General features: G+C 43.1%; 1 protein-coding gene across 4 annotated transcripts in view; it reads right to left on the reverse strand.

The window, feature by feature from the left end:
• Positions 1-22,054, reverse strand: part of COL4A5 (collagen type IV alpha 5 chain) — a 3,591,008-nt gene that overhangs the window by 1,704,145 nt on the left and 1,864,809 nt on the right. For all 4 annotated transcript variants that reach the window (XM_044057208.1, XM_044057205.1, XM_044057207.1 and 1 more), the window contains exon 18: positions 12,950-13,003. In XM_044057208.1, coding sequence (XP_043913143.1) covers positions 12,950-13,003 — 54 coding nt within the window. The remainder of the gene's footprint in view (positions 1-12,949; positions 13,004-22,054) is intronic.

Genomic DNA, 22,054 nt, shown 5'->3' on the forward strand with positions numbered 1-22,054 from the left:
GGTACATTCCAAAGGGGGCATTGCACTCAATGATGGGTCTGATGAGGGTTGAGTAGAGTGGTACTATTACTTTCTTGGACTTGGATGCCATACTCCTTGCGTGTGAGTTAGGTGACATAGAATGATTTTTCTTTTTATATTGGCTAAGTATTGAACAAACACCAGATTGCTGTCTACAAATGTTCCTAGATCCCTAACTAATGGGTCCCCTCTTAGGGGTGGTTTTACAGATGGAGTAATTTTCTTGAGTGGATGATTTCCCAAAGTGCACTGTAAAGCATTCCTTTGAATTGAGTTTTAATCCATGGCTTTGGCAACCAATCTTTTGTTTGTGTTAGGCCATCTTACAGAATGTTGGTGTCATGGGGGGGATTCTATGACCGCTCCTAATTTACAATCATCAGTGAACTTGGAAAACCACAGGCCTTTGACATTAGCCTTGACTTCTGAGAAGATGATGTCAAACAGTTTTGGGCACAACATGGAGCCCTGGGTTATCAACCTGTATAGTTAAATCGCAGAAGATCATCCAGTTGGCATACTAGCTACCCCTTTACTTTTCTTAATCAGCCAAGTATTCTCCTTTCCACTCACTCTCCACCCACTTCACCACACCCAAAGGTAAAGAAGCTGAGACGCTCCCCATTCTTCTCAACCTCTTAGAGCAAGAAATCTGGACAAACCATAAGTAATGAGGGGACAAAGGCCCGAAAATAGGAACAATTATAAGTATTGCTCTTAAAAACTTAGAAAGTTGATATATCAGGTTTGGCTTTAGCATGAAATTTCTGAAGGGTATAATGTCTGAAACTCAAGTGTCTGTCATCATTTTCTGTCTTCAGTCTTTAATGATTTGCCAATAATTTGCCAGAAAACTACAATTCTTTTGAAAAACTGGCCAAAACTATGAGACAAAAATGAGAAGTTATGTACCTACCATAACGTTCCATGTTAGTTGTCTTCTTCTCACCTTCTTTCTTGCTGGATAGGTTCGGAGCCGATTCTCAGCTCCGACTCGGCCTATACTAAAGCTCGAGAGCTAATTTTTCTGGCTCGAGGCAACCCTATATCCCATGATGCTAGGCGCTAACTACCCAGATCTCGTTTGGTAGCTGAGAACATAGCAATTTTATCCTCCCAACCCAAGGGAGAGAAGGAAAGGGGGAAAAACTCCCATGTGCCACTACCTGAAGCTAAAGTTACCCAAGGATAACCAGTTTATGCTTCAAATTATGAAGGGTGAAGATCCTGATAAAAAGGGGAAAATCCTTTCGGTCTATCCAGGCTAGGGGGATGGCGGGTGGGACGCAAGAAAGAAGGCGAGAAGAAGACAACTAACATGGAACGTTATGGTAGGTACATAACTTCTCAATGTTAAGTTGTCAATCTCGCCTTCATTCTTGCTGGATGGGACCGCGTCCCTAGCACCTTCATCCCGGGTGGCTCATTGGAACAGGCTCTTGAGAATGGTGGAACCACAATTTGCCCTGTTTCTTGAGGCCATGTCTAATTTGTAGTGTGTAATAAAGGTATGAGGATAGGCCCATGTGGCTGCTGCACAAATAGTATCTATTGGCAATCTAGCTTGAAAGGCTGTTGATGTAGCTAAAGCTCTGGTTGAATGGGCTCTTGGCTTAGAAGGTAATTCTTTACCTCTGAGTTGTTAGATACACGTAATCACAGAGGACAGCCATCTAGACAAGGTTACTTTGGATACCGGAAGGCCCTTTTTACCTTCCGCATAGGACAGAAAAAGCTGATCAGATTTCCTAGTTTGTTTAGTTCTGTCCAGATAGTAACGGAGCTGACGATGAACGTCCAGATAATGCAGTTTTTGCTCTGCCCTGTTAGAATAATTAGGGAAGAAAACTAGAAGATCGATAGATTGATTTAAATTTGCCTGAGAAGCCACCTTGGGCAAAAAAGATGGGTTAGTTCTGAGAGAAACCCTGTCTTTGTGGAAAACTAGATAAGGAGGACAAATGCAAAGGGCATGGAGTTCTGATACTCTCCTAGCAGAAGTTATAGCAACTAGGAAGAGAGTTTTCCAAGAGAGCAACTTTAAAGAACAGGAAGCCGCAGGTTCAAAGGGAGGAAGAATCAAGGATGTTAAAATCAAGTTTAAATTCCACTGTGGTGGGGGTTCTTTGATTGGAGGTTTGAGTAAAAAGATACCCTTAAGGAAGGCTTTACACAGCTTGTGGGACATGATGCTGGAATTCAATAGGCCTATGTGAAAATTTGAAATGGCCGCTAACTGAACCTTTACAGTGGAGGATGAAGAGCATGAATGAAAAATGTCCGCTAGGAAATCTAGGACTGACTGTATAGGAGCAGTGAAGGGATCTACATTCCTAGCACTTGCCCAGAAGGAAAAACGCTTCCATTTACTAGCATAAATCCTTCTGGTAGAGGACTTAAGGGAAGCTACAATAATACCACGGACAGAATTAGAAATCAGGGGAAGCCTGGCTAAGGATGGAAGTGGAGCAACCAAGCTGTGAGGTTGAGAAATTGGAGGGATTGGTGCAGCCGCCCTGACTGGTGGGCCAAATGATCTGGCACTGGGTCCAGATGCCAAGGCTGTTCCAAAAGGTAACGATGCAGGAACAGGAACCATATCTGTCGAGGTCAATAAGGGGCAATGAGGATCATCCTGGCTCTCAAGGCGGTAGCTTTCTGAATCAACTGAGTGATTAATGGAAAGGGGGGGAAAGCGTATAGAAGTCCCCGAGGCCAATAGTGGACTAGAGCGTCTCTGGAGGGATGGCCTGGAAGGGGAAAGAGGGTGAAGAAGTTGAGGCATCGCAGCAAGGAAGACCCCACTTCTGAAAAATCTCCTCCGTTACTGATTGCTTGAGAGACCACTCGTGTGGCATGAGAATAGCTCTGCTCAACCTGTCCGCTATGATGTTGGACTTCCCGGGGATATGCATTGCTGTCAGAAACCACTGAGAAGAGATCACCCATTGCCAAAGTCTGAGTGCCTCTCGACACAGGGGATAGGACTTGGTTCCGCCCTGCTTGTTGATATACCACACTACGGACATATTGTCCGTCTGAATTGCAATAGTCCCTAAAGGAAGAGAGTCTTGGAGGGCTTGCAACGCTAAAAGCACTGCTCTCATCTCCAGGATATTTATGTGCAGGTGGCATTCGAAAGGTTGCCATGTGCCCTGGACTGTCCTGCCCTGAAAATGCCCCCCCCACCTGATCAGGGAGGCATCCGTTGTGACAGTGACGACTGGAGGGGAAGGAACAAATGGTCTGCCCTGAAGGACTTGAGGGGAGACCATCCACCAAGGCAGATGCTTCTTGCAAGGAAGTGTTGTTATGATTTTGTGTGTCAAAGGAAGTTGTTGGAAGGACCACTGGGAGAAGAGCATCCACTGAAGGAGTCGCATGTGAAAGCGAGCAAGGGGAAGTAGTGTGATGGCTGCCGCCATGAGACCTAACACTTTTAGAACAAACCTGGCCTGGATTCTTTTGCTCAGAAGGAGGATATGAACATGATTTTGATTATCTAAAACTCTTTGCTCAGTTAATTTTGTTGAGAGCGGTATGGTGTCCAAGGTGGCGCCTATGAAGGTAATAGACTGACAAGGCGACAAGGCAGACTTTTTGAAATTTATGGAGATACCTAGCCCTTTGCAAGTTTGAATGGTGTAATCTCTGGCAAGAAGAAGCTGATGCCTGGTGGTGGCATTAAGGAGCCAGTCATCTAAATACGGAAACACCTGGAATCCTTGACGTCTCAGATGAGCCGTAACCACTGCCATGCATTTGGTGAACACTCGGGGGGCTGTAGTGAGACCAAAGGGCAGGGCTCTGAACTGGTAGTGACTGGCGCCCAGCCGGAAGCGGAGAAACCTTCTGGAGCACCTGTGCATCTTGATGTGATAGTACGCATCCTGAAGGTCCACTGAGCACATCCAATTGTCCTGACCCAGAAAGGGTAGAATGGACTGTAACATGACCATCCGGAACTTCGTTCTTTTTAAAGACTTGTTTAGTCTGCTGAGATCCAATATTGGCCTCCAGTCCGCTGTCTTTTTTGGTACCAAAAAGAACTTGGAGTAGATTCCGGATCCTAGTTGGTCTGCTGGGACTGGCTGGATGGCTCTTTTTGTTAGCAGTTTTGAAACTTCTAGTACTGCTTGTTCCCTTAGACTGGATGGTATGTCTGGGAGGGGCCCTTTTGGCTGAACTGGGGTGTGGATAAAGGGAATTTTGTAACCCTCGGATATAATCGACTGTACCCATTTGTCTTGTGTGAGAGAAAGCCAGGCTTCTGGATACAGCGATAACCTTCCCCCGACTGCCTCCGAAGGTGGACAGTCGGGCAGCTTCTCAGGGATGCTGGAAGGGTTTGTCAGAGAGAGACTCTCTGTTACCCTGATTCTGCGGACCTCCTCTGCCTCTAGGGTGGCGTCTGTTGTTGTTCCCCCCCTGCCTCTCGGGGGGAACTGACCTCTTGCGTCAGGCGTGACTCCCTGAGATTTGCGGAAAGTACAGTTTTGTACCTACCATAAATGTAGATGTCCGAGAGGTATGCATCTGCAGTCCTAACAAATGGGTTGTCCTGCCTCAGGCAGCCCTTCGGTCGGCCGGATTCCAAAGTCTGGGTCTGGCCTCGGCTGATGTCGCACTTCACCCGACATCATAGCTGCTGTCAATTGGGTATAAAGGCATCAGCCGACGCCATTTTCCTCAGTGTTTCTTGCCCCAGATGCCAGGTGCCCTCTAGGACGGCTAAATTTGGATAAATGCAAATGATTCCAAACAGTAGAGAGCAAACAGTAATAAACATGTATGTACATATATACAAACAAATACACCATAATAGATTCCCCCAGCTAGCTACAAGATGGGCAAATACCCTAGGAGTACCACAGAGGGGAAGGAGGGTGGGTAATCCTGACTGCAGATGCATACCTCTCGGACATCTACATTTATGGTAGGTACAAAACTGTACTATGTCCTTCAAGGATGCATCTGCAGTCCTAACAAATGGGTAGAATACCATAGCCAAACTGGGGGAGGAGGCACTAAGAAGATCATGGTGCAGTTAAGATCCCTTGCAAAACAGCAGTGGCAAAACCTGCTCGGGATCTGGAGTATAAAGGCAGATTATAATGCTTGGCAAATGTATGCACGGAGCTCCAAGTAGCAGTCTCTAAAATGTCTTTGGTAGCCACTCCTCGTAAGAAAGCTGTAGTAGTGGCTGTAGCCCTTGTGGAGTGAGGTCTGATTTTTTCTGGAGTTGTCTTCCCATGAAAGGAGTAACAAAACCTAATGCAATTTCCTATCCATTTTGAGATTGTCTGTTTTGAAATTGCTTTTCCTTCCATTCCTGCTGCATATGCTACCAGAAGCTGGTCAGTTTTTCTATTGTTCTTGGTTCTGTCCAGGTAGTAGCGGAATTGCCTGTGTACATCCAAGGTGTGCAGTAGTCTTTCCCCCCTGTTCTGTGGGTTGGGGAAGAATGTTGGTAGGTGGATTGCTTGGTTCAATGATACCCTGGAGACCACCTTTGGCATAAAAGTCGGGTTAGTTCTCAAGGACACTCTATCCTGATGGAAGATAAGGAAGGGTTGTACTGCCATTAATGCCTGTAATTCAGAAACCCTTCTTGCTGAAGTGATTGCAAGCAGGAAAGCAGTTTTCCAAGATAAGAACTGTAATTCTGCTGTTGCTGCTGGTTCAAAAGGGGGAAGTGTTAACTTTTCCAGCACAAAGTTCAGGTCCCATGTAGGCAGAGGTGGCTTCCTTGGAGGCTTTACATTTTTAATTCCTCTCAGAAACTGCCTGAGTAGAGGATGACAGAAGACTGGAGGATCCATGTTGTATTCTGCTGAAATTGCTGATGCATGAATCTTGATGGAGGAGTAAGACAGGCCATTGTGGAAAAGTTCTGCTAAATATTCCAGGATGTTAGCTATGTTTACCAATGATACATTTTCTCCTTTTGCTGCACTCCAAATGAGGTATCTTTTCCATTTTGCTGAGTAAGTCCTCCTTGTGGAGGGTCTGCGAGCCTCCAGAATAATGTCTTTAACCCTATGAGATAAATCTGAGTTATTTTGTTTTATGTAAGATTCCAAGCAGCTAGCTGCAGTGTTTTCAAGTTTGGATGCAGGATCTTGAGGTTGTTCTGTGATAGCAGCAGAGGAACTAGAGGTAGTGGCCATGTGTGTGCCCGAGACATACTTCTCAGAAGCGGGTACCAATGCTGCCTCGGCCAGTCTGGAGCTATCAGTATGATCCTTGGGTGATCTTCTTTGATCTTCAGTAGCACTTTGTGTATCAAAGGAAGAGGTGGGAATGCATATGCTGTTAGGTTTTCCCAACTGAAGGATAGGGAGTCCACCTTCCAAGCAAGTGGGTGGTATGTCCTTGTGCAGAATTTTCTCAATTGGTGGTTGTGTGGGGATGCGAACAGGTCTATTTCTGGTAGCCCCCATTTCTTTGTAATGGATTTGAAGATGTCCGGATGCAGCATCCATTCGTGGGCATCTGTGGTAGTTCTGCTTAAGGTGTCTGCTAATGTATTTTCTTTTCCTGGCACAAATATGGCCTGGAGCTGAATGTTGAGGTTCAGGGCCACATTCCACAGGTCCATTGCCATCCGGCATAGAGGATATGAATGTGTGCCTCCCTGCTTGTTGATATACCACATAACTGTGGTATTGTCCGTCCTTATCAGCAAATGACCTTGTTGAAGAAACGGTCTGAATGTCTGGATTGCCTGTTTCACTGCCAGCATCTCTTTTTGATTTATGTGTAGGTTCAGCTGGTCCTGTGTCCATAGGCCTTGTATACACTTGTCTGCCATGTGTGCCCCCCAACCAAGGTCTGAGGCGTCCGTGGTGATAGTCTGGCTTGGGTGAGGGCTGTGGAAAGGCAGTCCTTTGTTCAACTGACAGGCCTGAGCCCACCACAGGAATTCTTGCTTCAGGCATGGAATTATTGGAATTTGGGTTTGTAGGCTGTGCTTGTGCTGAGACCATAAATTCCTTAGGTACCATTGCAACTTCCTCATATGTAGTCTGGCATGTGGGATCAATATTATGCAGGATGCCATGTAACCCAGGGCTTGCAGGACTTTCCTTGCTGTAAGCTGGTTCTGCGTTGTTAATGCCCTGAAGTAGAGTGGTAGTTGTTTTTGCTTTTCTGCTGTGAGAAATGCCATTTGATTTGATGTGTCCAGTTCTGCACCCAAGAATGTAATCCTTTGGGATGGTACCAGCCTTGACTTTTTTATGTTGACTGTGTATCCCAAGGCCTGCAATAGGTGAATAACCTTTTCCAAATCTTTGTTAATTTGATCTTGTTGTCCGCTTGTATCAGGCAGTCGTCCAGGTATGGATAAATTTGAATTCCCTGAAGCCTGCACTGAGCAATTACTGATGCCAGGCATTTCGTGAATACTCTGGGCGCAGTAGATAAGCCAAAGGGCAATGCTGAGAATTGATAATGCTGTGATCCTGCAAGAAATCTGAGGTATCTTCTGCAATCTGGTCGAATAGGGACGTGCAGGTATGCCTCCTTGAGATCTAGAGTCACCAGCCAAGACTCCTTGCCCAGCATGGGAAGAAGTTGCTGTAGGGTCAGCATTTTGAATTTTGGAACAATGAGATATGTGTTGAGAGCGGACAGGTCGAGAATAGGCCTCCATTGGTTTTCTTTTCTTGGTACCAGGAAAAGTCTGGAATAAAATCCTTGTCCTTGTTCCATCGCTGGTACCTTTTCTATAGCTCTCATCCTTAGTAAGTGGTCGAATTGTCCTAGAGCGTTTGTCTTTTGGTTTGGTGGTAGGTTTGGCATTCCTCTCTTCCTTGGTAGAGTATGGAAGTGAAACCTGTAACCTTTGTCTATTGTCTGTAAAATCCATTTGTCTCCTGTAATGTAATGCCAGTTTACTGAAAATAAGGCTAGCTTTCCGCCTAAGGGTGCTTCCAGTTGTTCCCTGGTAGGCGGTATCAGAGCCAAGTCACTGTGACTGTCCTGTGGAAGTGGTAGTAGCTGGATCTGTGGCAGTACTTCTCTGGTTGTTAGGCTGCCACTGACGTCCCCTGTAGGCACCTCTGGATTGACCTCTGCCTCTTGAGCGCCTATTTCTGCCTCTCTGTGCTCTAGTGGTGTCTGGAAAGGACCAATTCTTGGAAGGCCAATTTCTACTAAACCTAGGAGGCTGGACCTGTAAGAAATCCTTGACTGTTTGGACAGATTTTGCTTTTTCCTCCACCTTCTTTAACCCCTGCTGTGCAGGGGAGCCAAACAAACTGAGTTTCTCCATGGGAGCATCTAGGAGCTTTGACTTTACATGGTCTGGTAAGGATTGCTCTTTTAACCATGCATGCCTTCTGATCACTGTACCAGTCATAGCTGATCTAAAGGAAGCCTCCAGTGCATCATAGCCGCATTTTAAGGAATGATTACTGACCTGCTGAGTGTTATGTACCAAATCCTGAAGGGACTTACGGTCTATAGGTTCAGGAGAGGATAGTTTTTTTATTTAGCTGATCTAACAAAAATTCCTGATACTGAATCATGTGGAATTGACAGTTTAAAGCCCTAGCCGAAAGAGTAGCAGAAGTATAAACTTTTTTACCCCATCTCTCTAATGCTCTAGATTCTCTTTCAGAGGGGAGGGGGTTTTTGGCAGTTGCTACAGCTTTGGGGCCTTGAGAAATAGTTTCAGGATCTGCAATAGGAGCCTTATACAGGTGATAATGTGTGTCCGGGACCCTGTAGTATCTGTCGGGCTTAGCAGGGGCCGGGGGGAGAGAGTCAGGGGCAGTACAAGCATCATTGAATGCATCATCCACAACTGTTAGGACTGGAGGAATGGCTAAAGGCCTATGCTGTGGCAAATGTAAAAAGGTCCTTAGCCGTTTCCTGGAATCTGAAAAATCCTGGCCCTGCCATTGAAATTGTTCCCTCATAGCATGCAAGGTTTCCCCAAAAGAAAATTCCTCAGGAGGAGAGGCAGAAGGAATGGAGTCTTCTGCATCAGAATCCTCATATGGAGAGTAAGGTCCTTCTGGAGGATTTGAGTTTTCTGAATCATCAGAGGAATAATCCGTAGAAACTGGTTCAGGAGGCTCTGCTCTAGGCCTCTTCTCTGGAGGGGGATGAGAGGCCCTGTCAGGGTGAGGTTGGGATCCCCTGATCAAAGAAATGAGATCCTCTCCCAGGCTGAGCATTTGGGAACTAGAGCTAGGCCTGTGTGAAGGGGTTTTAGCAGGCAAGGCCTTAGAAGATTTAGCTGCTTTAGCCCTGGAGAAAGCCTTGATAGACATGGATGCAGGGGGCCTAGCAGCTCCATGTGCAGGAGTAGATATGTCTAAAGGAATAGTATCTGATAAATCCTGGGTGCCTGCTACAGCAGGAGAAATTTCAGTAGCAGATTCAGCCATGCTATGTGAGGCCTCGGCTGTAGGAGGTATGCTTTCGGCCGAAGGAAGAACCGAGGACTCGGTTTCAGCTGAAACCGAGACACTCGCGGTTGGCTTAACCGCGGTTTCGGTCCTTTTCCTTACGCTTTTTAGCTAATTGTGAAGTCGGAGTCTCCGACGGCATTTTGTAAGCAAAAGCGGGACCAAAAAACTCCTCCGCAAACTCCGACCGACATCTAAGTGTCCGTCGGTTGAAGGAAGCACAGGCTAGACAAGCTGCTACGTCGTGGTCTGGGCCTAAGCAAGGAAGGCAGTAAGAGTGGAAATCCTTATGAGGTATTTGTTTCCCACAAGTTAAACAATTATTTACTTTTTCTGATATCGGCTGAGGCAAGAAAGAGTCCCCAACGGGGTACTTAGCTTTTTAGAAGTCTTCGGTAGTAGAAATCTCTGGATCTGACCGACCGGCACTTGCAAACAGCTTCTGCTTCGGGCACCGCGCGGCAAGAAAGACTGAGGAAAATGGCGTCGGCTGATGCCTTTATACCCAATTGACAGCAGCTATGACGTCGGGTGAAGTGCGACATCAGCCGAGGCCAGACCCAGACTTTGGAATCCGGCCGACCGAAGGGCTGCCTGAGGCAGGACAACCCATTTGTTAGGACTGCAGATGCATCCTTGAAGGACATCCACATTTTTCCACCCTTTTGACCATTAGGATAGGGTCTGTACGGGGTTGAAAAACTGACTCCTACGGCAGAGAGAGTCTTGCCATCTTGTTCGCATCTGGTCAAAGTATCCTTCACTTGAGGTCCAAATAACGCCGAACCATCAAAGGGGGAGTTAGTGAAGGACGCCTTGAAGGGGTCTGCAAAATTGCAAAGCCGCATCCAGGCATGACGCCTTAAGGCCACTCCTGTGCCTGCAGCTCTACCCGCTCCATCGGCTGCATAGGAAATAAGCCGCATGGAGGAGTTGACAATGGAATTTAGGGTTCCTAGCTGGGAGTTGATTTTGTCCTGAGACCCCGCAGCTGTTGGATCGTGTAGGGTATCATCCAGTTCTTTGAGAATGTCTCTTTGAAGGCGGGTGAAATGGCACAAGTAATTCAGCAACCGCATGGCGAAGGTCGCTGAAGAGAACATCTGCTTGCCGTACCTATCCATAGTCCTAGATTCCTTATTAGGAGGATGGATAGGCACCGAAGGATTGGCCAGTTCCTTCTTAGTGGCTGCAGCCACCACCATGGCATCAACTGGGACACCCATAGTTAAAAACTGTTTATCTGATGGGGCTGTGATAAATTTGGAAGGCCTCCGTGGAGTGGGTTCCGTCGTATCAGGGGCCGTCCACGCCTTCCGTGCCACCACTTCCATGAGGGGGTCAAAAGGCAGAGACACCCAGGAGATGGAAGGGTGAAAACCAAACGCCTCTAGGTAAACCGACTCGTCCTTGGAAGGATTGAGGGTAGACCAGTTCCCCTTCTGCTTGAGGATTTCAAAGGTGTCAGAAAAGGAGACATCCTCAGAGGGGGACTGTGGGGACCCTTCCGACTCATCCAAGTCGGTATCAGATGTAATGGACTCAGGGGAGTCGACATGCTTCCTCTTACATGTCCTCTTTCGTGGGGGTTCACCTGATGGATCAGAGGAAGCCTCGGAAGAGGAGGATATTCCCAATGGGGAAACCTGAGGCGTTGGATCTCTACGGTTGGGAATGAGAGAGTGGGTAGAGACCGCAACAGGCACTACAGTGGGAGGAGCTGATGGAGCTGACCTTGGAGCAGGCACAGGGGCCAGTACGCTCCTCATGACCTCGAAGGCGCCCCTATCAGGCAGGACAGAAGGTTCCCGTTCCGAAGAAATAGGAACCCCAGCCGGCACCGAGAGGGATGGCTCCAAAGCCGATGTCGGGGCCGAACTCACCAGCGCCGAAGCTCTGAGAGGGAGAACGGGGTCGGACAAGGGTCTGATGCCACTCGCCCCCTCGGAGCCGACGAGGGAATCCAAGCGCCTAGATCCCTCCATGGATGGGACCATGGAAGAGATCGGAGCAGACGACGGAGCCGAAGGGGGAAGTATCAGCTCTGATGTCACGATGGTCACAGCTCCGGCTCCAAACTCAGGGGCAGAGTCGGAGGAGGAATCGAAGATGGTATGGGTAAAGCCACTGTCTGTTGAGATGGGCTGTGAAGCATTTGGGCCAGTGCCTGAGACTTTAGGAGTCTGCTAACCACCCTCTCAAGGTCATGGTCAGAAAGCCTGGAAGACCAAGAGGAATGGCTCCGATGGCTCCGCTCTGAGAGCAAAGACGATCTCGGAGCCGAGTGAATGGACTCTAGGGACGGAGACCTAGATCTCTTGTGGGTGGAAGATGGCACCGAGACTAGTGGTGCCGATGGAGCCAAAGATACGTTGGCTCTGACCGGAGTCGACTTTGGAGACAGAGTCTTTGAGGCATCGGCTCCGGCTGGAGCCGATGCAGAAGACTGCGACATAGCCGTATCGGCTCCAGCTGGAGCCGATCATGACACAGTAGGTGAGCCACCAGCCGAAGGCTTGGAGCATGGAGCCGACGGTTTGGATGGCTTCGAAGGTTTACGTGGCAAGGACTTAGCCGGGGAACCTTCGGGCTTTAATAAGCCCCTCAAAATTAACTTATTCCTGCGCTCCTGCAGGACTCTTGGACTGAACGCATGACAAACAGAACAAGAGTCCTGCAGGTGCAGGTGTCCCAGGCAATAAACGCAAGAAGTGTGACCGTCTGTCAGTGACATCTTCTGACAGCACGAGTCACACTTCTTGAAGCCTGAGACTTTAATGTCTTTAGACATTCAGCTGTCAAAGAAAGAAGAATTTCTTCCTTAGAAGTTAAAACACACACACACACTAGGTTAAAATAAAGGTTAATAACTAACACTTACCTAACTGTCCCAAAAAAAGGGAACGGGAAAAAAACGGAAAGGGCCTAAGGCCTAACCTTAACAGGGGAGGGATATAACTTTAGGGATTAGGGATTGACAAAAATGGGACCCAACGGAGTGGTATAAGGTAATAGACTATATATTTATAAAATAAAGTGGAAAAATCCTAAGAAAGGAGAAGAAAAATTTTTAATTTTTCACTGACCTGTGGAGCCGGTAAAAAAAAAGCACCTCGCTAGCGAAAGCGGCAAACAAGATCTGGGTAGTTAGTGCCTAGCATCATGGGATATAGGGTTGCCTCGAGCCGGAAAAATTAGCTCTCGAACTTTAGTATAGGCCGAGTTGGAGCCGAGGATCGGCTCCGAACCCATCCAGCAAGAATGAAGGCAAGATTGACAACTTAACATTATGGACATTCTGTGAAATTCTGTTCAGTTGAGAGGTATGACACACACACTTTTTCTCTTTCCTGTTAGATTTCTGAAGACCTGAGCTTGTTCTGAACCTCATCTCACCATTATCATAGAAAAGTGTACTTTCTCTTTACCACTCAGTAGGCTGACTTGAAACATTCATGCTAACACCTGAAATACCATTTGCCATAAAATCAAAAACTTAAACAAACCTTTTCTCCTTCTCTTCCTTGAGGTCCTAGGGCACCTTGTTGACCTGGTATGCCCTATGAAAAAAAATATAAAAAGAATCTGATAAAAATTATGACATTACATAGCTGAGTTAAATTATTTGGAAATTTAGATAAGAACAATTACAGATTAAAATCATAAATATGTGATACACCTTCCATTAAACACTTATGCATACTGCTTCCCATGTATACACAAACTACTGAATTTTGCAGAATCTTTACTAGTAGCAGAACTCACTAGAATTAATAATTTGGGCAAAGTAAAGTGCTGTCAATATACAATATGATGACAGTGTATTATTAATTTTCTACATGATGAAATTCTCCCCCAAAATAAATAAATAAAATAACAGGAGAAAAAGACAGAAGATAGAGAGAAAATACAAAGAAATAAGCACCAGCATGACTATCCACTTAACACACACACACACACACACACACACACACACACACACACGTGAGAAAGACAACAGAAGAAAAATAACTATTGTAATAAAAAGTGATTATTGCAGCACAGGACAATGAAAAAGAAAGTACAGTTGTGCAAGTAAACCTACCACAACAGTGAATGTTCAAATAATCACTGCTGCAGTAGCCTTAGCTATATGAGATGTATCCAGCTTCCAAAGCTTCAGATTGCTTTCCATGAACCCGAACTGTCAGGCAGCTTAAGCTGTGCTAACAACACAGGTTTGGGTGCCAAGCCTTTCAGAGCTTTCCTGCCGACAGAGAAAATGAGGCTGAGCCCTGAAAGGACAACACTAGGAAGAAAAAAAAATAGTCACACCCTGCATAAACAAATTACCAAAGCAAAATGTGGATGGAAGGAGTGAATGGCTACTGCAGCAGCAGTCGTTCAAACATCTACTGCCACGGTAAGTTTACTTACACAACAGTACTATGTCACATTGTCACTGCTGTAGATCACCTTAGCTTACTACATTTGGAAGGTAGAAGGAGAAGAATCCAGGAGCAACTGGAGAATTGTCCTTGCAAAGCCTGATCTAGAACTTGGGAAGGACTCGAGCTAAAACTGCTTCGTAAAAGTATGTACAGATGACTAAGTTGCTACTTCTAGAATCCAACCCTTTCCAAAAAGCCAAAGATGAAGGCAAGTCCCTGGTAGAGTGGGCACTGACCATGCCTGGAATAGTTTTATTGTGGTGAATATAACAAAAGGTAAAAGCCTTAGACAACCATTTTGAAATAGTCTGTTTTGGCACAGGTTTTCTTTTCTTTTCTTTTTTCTTACCTTCAAGGAAATGAGCAGTTAAACAGAAGATCTTGAAGATTTAGTTCTGTCAAGATAGTACCCGAGTTGCTTGTGGACATCTAAGGTATGGGGTATCCTTTCTCCCTCAATTTTGATTTCAGGAAAGAAAATGGAGTGATGGACAGTTTGGCTTCAAGTAAACTTGGATACCAGTTTAAGAATAAAAGAAGGATTAGTTCTCATACAAACCCTGTCCCCGTGGAAAATAATATATGGCTGACTCACCACAAAGAGGGTACAACTCAGATACTTTTCTTGCAAAGGTCAGAGCAATCAGTAAAACTTAAGAACCTCAATTCAGCCAGGTCTGCTGGTCCAAATGGAGCAAGTGCTACTTTCTCTAACAAATTATTAAGATCCCAAGGAGAAGTTACCGATTTTCTTGGAGGCCTCTTATACAAAATCCATTTCAAAACCTTTCTGACATGAGATTGCATTGAATGAGAAGGCTCCATGAGCAGAAATAGTAAAATGGCTGATAAATGAATCCTGATAGAGGAGTAAGAAAGGTCATATGATAGTATTTCACACAAGTATTGTAAAACAGGAAAACAACTAGCTGTGAATGGGTGCCGGTTATGTTGATGACACCAACTAAGAAACCGTTCCATTTGCTGACATATGACTTCATAGTAACAGATTTTCTAGCCTCCATTAGTACCTGCTGCATGTCTTCAGTAAAGAGATGCTTAAAAGGAATTAAGACCCTATCATCCAGGCAGTCAAATGAAGTTGATTAGTTTTGAGATGTATTAAACACCTCTGTTCCTGTGTGAGTAGATCCATTCAGTGAGGAAGCTTTTTGTAATTGTTCCTGACCTTTTGTAAAAGAAGGGAGAACAATGGTTGCCTGAACCAGAAGGGATTCACCACCATGAACTTTGGGGATTCCTTCTGAATCATCAGAAGTACCCTGTGGAGAGGTTGGAAAAGCACACTGGAACATTCCTGTCTAAGGAAAAGAAAAGGCATCTGTCTTCCAGGCCTTTTTGCATGGAGTCCTGTAGCAGAAACTTACCAGCTGATTATTCAGAGAGGATGCGAAGAGGTCTACTTGAAGAACTCCCCACAGAATGATCAAATCCTGGAAGACCTCTGATTTACTTTCCATGCATGAGTGTCTGCCCTGGTTCTGCTCAGCTTCTCTGCCACATAATTTTGCTCTGACAAAATGGTGTGTACCTGTAAAGTGAGACTTTGCTAGGAAGCAATATTCCAACCTGACATGGTTAGCCTGCAAAGAAGTACAGCTTGGTTCCTCCTTGCATGCTTATGTACCACATGACTGTGGTATTCCCTGTAACAACTGGAAGAGGTCCTGGGGAACCAAAGATGAATCAGAGAGTTGAATACCTTGATCAGGACAAACATCTCATTTATATTTATGTGACTGCATCTGTCCTTGGTGTTCCACACACCTTGGACATTTAAATCTAATGTTATCAGGAAACATGAATGAAGAAGGAGAGGTAACAAGTTGTGAAGTGACATAATTTTGAATCTGTGCACTATCGCAAACAGATTTAGGAAAGAAAGATCCTGAACTGGTCTCTGGGCATTCTTTCTTTGGAATTAAAAAAATCCTTGAATAAAACTCCTTTCCCACCTGGGAATGGGGCACTGGTTCTATCACTCCATGGGACAGCATGTGCTGAAGATGATGTAGAAATAGAGTCTGGTTTGGAGGAATAGGAATAATCCCCTGAAAAGGAGGATTTTCCTCCCATTGCCATCTATAATCTTCATAAATGATTTTCAGAACCCATTTCTCTGAAACTATCTGTTGCCAAAGAGAAAACGGGAGATTCAAACTTTCGGCAAGACAAAGGGGGAGGCCAGGATGCCAGGGGTCAACAAAGTCTCTTAAATAGTCATTCTGACCTATTGGACTTCCATTGGTTTTGGGAGTTTCCAGAATTCTTCTTGAAACCCCTTGCCATTTCTTCTTGAACATTTTTTACCTGCATTTTGTTGAGTGTTTTGTTTCTTACCAAAATAGGATGAGGACTTACAGAACCCTTGGAAAATTTGGAAGAGGAACGCTGAAATATCTTAGTGATTCCCTGCATCAGCTTATCCCTTTCATCACATTATTGATCACCACTGCTGCAGAGGGGCTAAAAACTAAATTTCTATCCATGGGGCATTTAAAATCTGATTTTTATTATCATCTGGAAGGTTCTGAGAATGCAGACATGCAAACCACCTCAAAACAGTACCAGTAGCCATAGTCCTTGAAGAAGTATTAAGAGTCATATACACTCACAATGAGTAGTGACTTGAACAACAGAAGAAATTACATTTAAATCAGGATTTCTACATAATAAAATACAAAGAAAGCATTCCTCATACTTCCACAGTTAGTCAGGGCAAACCTTAACATATCAACCTGACAATTCAAAATTCTGAAATTCATTTGCACAACAGTACACTTTTTTTTTACATCCACATCAATAATCTTCTAATTCTTATCCGAAATAGAAGGACTAGGATTAACTAACTGTTTAGCAGCAGAAGGAAAAACTAAAGCTATAGTTGCTGGATCTGACTTGGGAAGTGTGTATAAAAACTTAAAAGACCGAGGAACTTATTTGCCTTTTTAGAGACAGCAGGCTGACTGTATGGAAAATTAGATGCAGTAAGACAGAACTGGAGAAATGGGTGTAGGTTCTTGAAATTCCTTCAGTAACAGCTCACAGTACTTTTTGAGGGACTGAGAAACCTCAGTGTACAAGTGAAAATGCTGGTACATTCTAGAAGTAAGTTTTATAGAAAGAGAAATTCCCACAGACAGAACTGAGCTCTGCTCTGAGTCTGAATAAGAAATCTGAGTAGAGTAGACACATGTTTAGTTTTCTGTTTCTTTTTTGACAGGAGAAATGGGGCCAACAGTTTTATTAATAGTAGCAGCAGCTTCCCCAGGGATGGACATAACATTCTTACAAAACAGACAAGCCTTCCCTGCTCCCTCTCTCAGGACTGACAAGAGTGTTTTTCCCTTACCCACTGAGGGGGATCCCAAAAGCCACAGTGGAAGTGGTTAATCCCTGAGGCCATAGCGCCTGTAGGTGCTACACCAGAGGGATCCAGTGTAAAAGAGGAGTGGACTGAGGAACCAGATTTGGCTACAGCAGTCACCCAGCTGAGGCGGATGCAAATTGCTAGTCCATTGTGGTAGCAAAGGTTTTTGCTTAACTTTTTATTTTTGTGGATGGAATGAGGACAGACCACAGGAAAGGTATTTTGTTCCATGGTCAAGCCAAAACTGGTGCCTCTTCCCCAGGGAAAACAAGCATCCAGTAAAAGTCTGAAGTCTTTAAAAGTCACTTAAAAAAAATATATATATATAGTGCACTTTAAAGCACTTTTCTGGCCCCTCAAAAAGTAAAATAAACAGAATGCCCCCACAAAAAATGTGTTTAACTACTTTAAACAACTTTTAAAGTAACAGGAAAAATGTATGCTCCCATTTAAAAGTACAGTTAAGTGTTGAGACAGTCCACTAAAGCACAAACTCTTACCTTAAAATAATTTTCCCAAACAGGAAAGGACATTAAAACAACAATTTTTTGATGTGGAAGGTGTTTTCTCATGGGGAACTTATTGCCCTGCAAAGAAATAGCCCAAGCTGACCATCACTCCTTGTAAGGAGTGCTCTCTTCATTGGCAGGAAAGCTTTGAAAGGCTTGGCACCCAAACCTGCCTTTCAAGTCAGAGCTGACTAATGGTTTAGGTGCATGGAAAGTGCCCTGAAGTTTAGGAAGCTGACCGGCTGTTATATCCTTAGCAGGATATAATCAGTATAGCTAAAGCTACTGCAGCAGTGATCAGTATGATGAACTTTGCACAACTACTGGTTATAGACAGTTTATCATTTGTGATTTACTGAAGCACAGTTTCAGATCCCCATTACCCTTTAATCTTTATTTTTTTTTCAGTTTTCCAGAGAGAGGCTAGCAGACAAAAGTCATAAGATTTTGTCTTTTCTCAGGGCAGAACCTTTAATGTTAATCTATGGATTGTTTTTCCTACTCCTCCAACACTAACTATACATAACTACTCATTGTACCACACAGTAGAAAAGAACATCATAACTTTTTTTGCTGTTTTTTGGCTTTCAGAGAAAGGGCTGTTTTCAGCAAAGCAACCATTCTTCAGCTTGCCATTCAGTTTTTGACATAAGAACTCCTGATTCACTCATATACCCATTTTGATTAACCACTTTGTGCAGTCTAGAGTCATGAGGAGCTGGAACTAAACCTGGTAAGCAAAGAAATTAATGTGCAAAACCAGGCCTAGATGGTATGCCCTTCCAAAGCAAGACATACACTGTTTTTTTTCTGTTTGTTTTTGGAACACCTTTATTAAATTATCAGTTAAGACAGGTAAGCATACCTTATCAGAAAAGAAAATAACACATTTTAAAAATTTTCCATTTAAATACAATATATATCTCATACATTTTCTTTGCTATCATGAGCTCAACATTACCAAAAAAAATCACTGAATTTATGCCTTCCCTTAAACCTTCACTTTTCCTGAATATTATTATGCATATTCACACAATTTCCATTTACTTCTACATAATTTGCTGCTCCTGTTTTCTAAAGAACCATTTTCCAGTTCTTTCACCTCTTTTATAATACCCAGTATCTCAAATACAGTTGGTGTAGAATTTGATTTCCATTTTCTAGTAATTGCTTTTCTGGCAGTCAGCAGAATTAAACTTAATAAGGCCTTACCATGTCTAGGCAGTTCAGATCTTGTATCCCAGCTCAAAAGAGTAATTTCCTTTCTTACACCCACTTGTTCACCCAATATTTCTGACAGAGTAATCTGTAGGGAGTTTTTTAAATCTGTCAACTCATTATACTGTCAAAACATATGTTCCTAGTTACCTCTTTCTTCTCCATCACACCTTCAACATACGCTATCTGCTTGAGGAAAAATTATTTGATGTCTGCGTGGGGTATAAAAATATCTGTGCAAACACTTCCAAGTAAAATCGTAACCCTTCCAGACTTGGTTGCATACTTGAGAGCCATACATACGTATTTCCATTGTTTCCTTGTCAATTGCCTTTCTAGTCACTTAGACTTTCAACTGGAAACAGACTTTCAAATACTTAGTAATTCTGTATAATATTTCAAATTATATATTTTTTATTATTTCTTTTGAGTTAAGACAAGTTTAGGTTTGCTGCCCATACTACCATTATCTGATTAATATACAGTGATTAACTAGATATATATGGACTGAAAATATTCCACACACACAAGTTTCTTGCACTGTGTTTTTTTCTTCCCAGTTTTTTCTAACTTTCTCTGACTGATTCTTATAGTTATCGTGCAGTATTGTATATGCCCTACTAATTATCCTTTTTTTTAACAGCTGCATCTATTCTAGATTCAACTAAAAACTCTACCAGAGCAAGTCTTTCAACTAAAATTCCCCTACCCTTTTCTGTTTGCCTGTACTCTGAGATCAAGCCCTGGTAGAGAAGGTAATCTCTAGTCTGCAATCCAAATGTCTTCTTGGCCTCATCCCACTCTATTACCCTTTGTGCTTGGTTCCTTTTCCAGGTTTCTCCAGTAAATTCCAGACTCCTCTTACCTATTTTCTGTACCCCTACTTGCAGTCATCCCTACTGGAAAAATCTCCTTTCTCCATTCTCTTGCTGACTTAGTTCTTAAAATACTTTCTTCTATTTTATGAATACAAAATTCTGTTTATCATTCTCCTTAAGGATCTACATCCAAAATTCCACTCTCTCTCTCTTTCATGAACATCCCCTTTGCTTCATCATCATCATCATGTTTCCACTTTGAATTATAACCTTCGCCTTGTGTTATGTATATGAGCCTTAACTGTGTAGCCCTAAAATATCCCTTCAATCCAGATAAACCTAAACCAGCTTATTAAATTGGAAGGATCAACTTATCCCACTTAACTCTTGCCCTCTTTCCCACCCAGATAAATTCCTTTGATTCTTTATCAGTTATTGTCTACAACTTCTCCTTGGGTTGCTAAAAATATTTCTGACCCATATACAAGAATAAAAGGACCAAAAGAATTTTCATTGATTGTACCTTACTATCCATATCCATAAATAACTGTTTCCAGTTTCTCAATTTTTGTATTATCTTAATTTTATATCCCCCCGAAAATTGAAACCATCTCAAAATGTTCCACAGCATTGAGATGTCTTTTTCTGGACTTATCAGGTACAACATAATATCATCTGCAAATAAAGCAAAGATTTCTTGATTATCATACCAATTATATCTTTGTATTTCTGAGCCCCTTATTTTCTTTGCCCATGTCTCTAAATATAAAGCAAATAAAGGGGAAAGAGGACACCCCTGCCTGGTTCCCTTTCTTCAAACACCACAGCATATCTGAGAGAAGCCCTCCCACTTTAATTCTTCCCTCTCGTCCTTCGTATATCTTTCTAATTAACCTTATTACTGTATCAGGGAATTCATATGCTTCCAACGCCCACTCATAAAATCTGAACTTACTCTGTCAAATGCTTTCTCTGCATCAAAACCCACCAACGACAGAGATATTCTGCTTCACTCTGGATCATCACTGTTCTATTAATGTTGTCAAATGTTTGCTTCCTGTCCACAAAACAACATTGATCTATATCTATCAATTTTGGCAACACTTTTTCCATTCTTTTAGCTAGTATAGACATAAACACTTTATAATTGTGCTTTAAAATTGAAATGGTCTATATGAAGCTGAGAGTGAAGGGTCTTTGCCATCTTAAGGTAATACAGTCACCACTGATTTCTTCCAAGATGTTGGTGCTTCCTCTCCTTTTAAAATACTGTTAAAGTCTTCCACACTTTTATCGCTTTCTTCCCTCTTAATTTCCAAACTTCCACAGGAATGCCATCTATTCCAGGAGACTTTCCTGAAGATTGATTATACTTCACTTTTTTATCTTACCATCTCCTACCTTAACAGTTAGTTGATGAGCCTCATCTTCCTCTTAACATTGGCAAAATTAAGTCTTCCGTAAATATTTCCATGTTTACTATTTCTTGATTTCTCCATTTGCTTGCTTTATACAAATTTTCATAAAATGTCCTGAATGTCTATAAAACCTCTGCAGGATCTCTGTTTTTTTTTCTTGTTACAGGCTCCCTACGTTTTGTGACAACCCTTTCAGCGTTCTGTTGCCTAAGTCATTGTGCTAAAAGTGTTTGTGCTCCGGAGTTCTTATCAAAAATAGTTGCGTAACTGCAATCATTCTAAATTCATGCATATTTTCCAGATACTCTTTATTTTCTCTTTAGGTCTCTGCATTTGCTCCACCTCTTGTTCTTTGAGATTCCTCTTAATCTGCAATATTTTAACCTTGGTGAGCCCCTGTAAGTAATTTCTATTACTTCTTAACCATATCTTTTTCTCTTTTACTTTGACCCTATTTTTAAAATTCATTTCATTTTATCCCAGTCACTAGCTATGACTTCTGAAGATATTTCTCTCCTCCCTAGCAACTCTCGAATAATTTCCACTACCTTTCCTTAAATTAACAGGTACATGGGAATGTGTCAGTGTCAAACATTTCCTTCATTAACCTACATTCTTATCTTAGGATTTATTGGTGCATGATCAGAAATAGTTACTGGATGTGTGTCAAAGGTTTGAATTAAATGCACATGTTCCTTTGAAATATAATTTCTATGTAGTCTAGCCCAGTTATTGTACCTCAGGGAATAATATGTAAATTCTGTATGTTCCTACTACTGAATTCATATCTTCCAAACCAAATATTTTCATAAACGTCTTCAGAAATA

Source organism: Protopterus annectens, chromosome 15.part0 (assembly GCF_019279795.1).
Source record: "Protopterus annectens isolate FY-2018-M chromosome 15.part0, PAN1.0, whole genome shotgun sequence".
Classification (NCBI taxonomy): Eukaryota; Metazoa; Chordata; order Ceratodontiformes; family Protopteridae; genus Protopterus; species Protopterus annectens.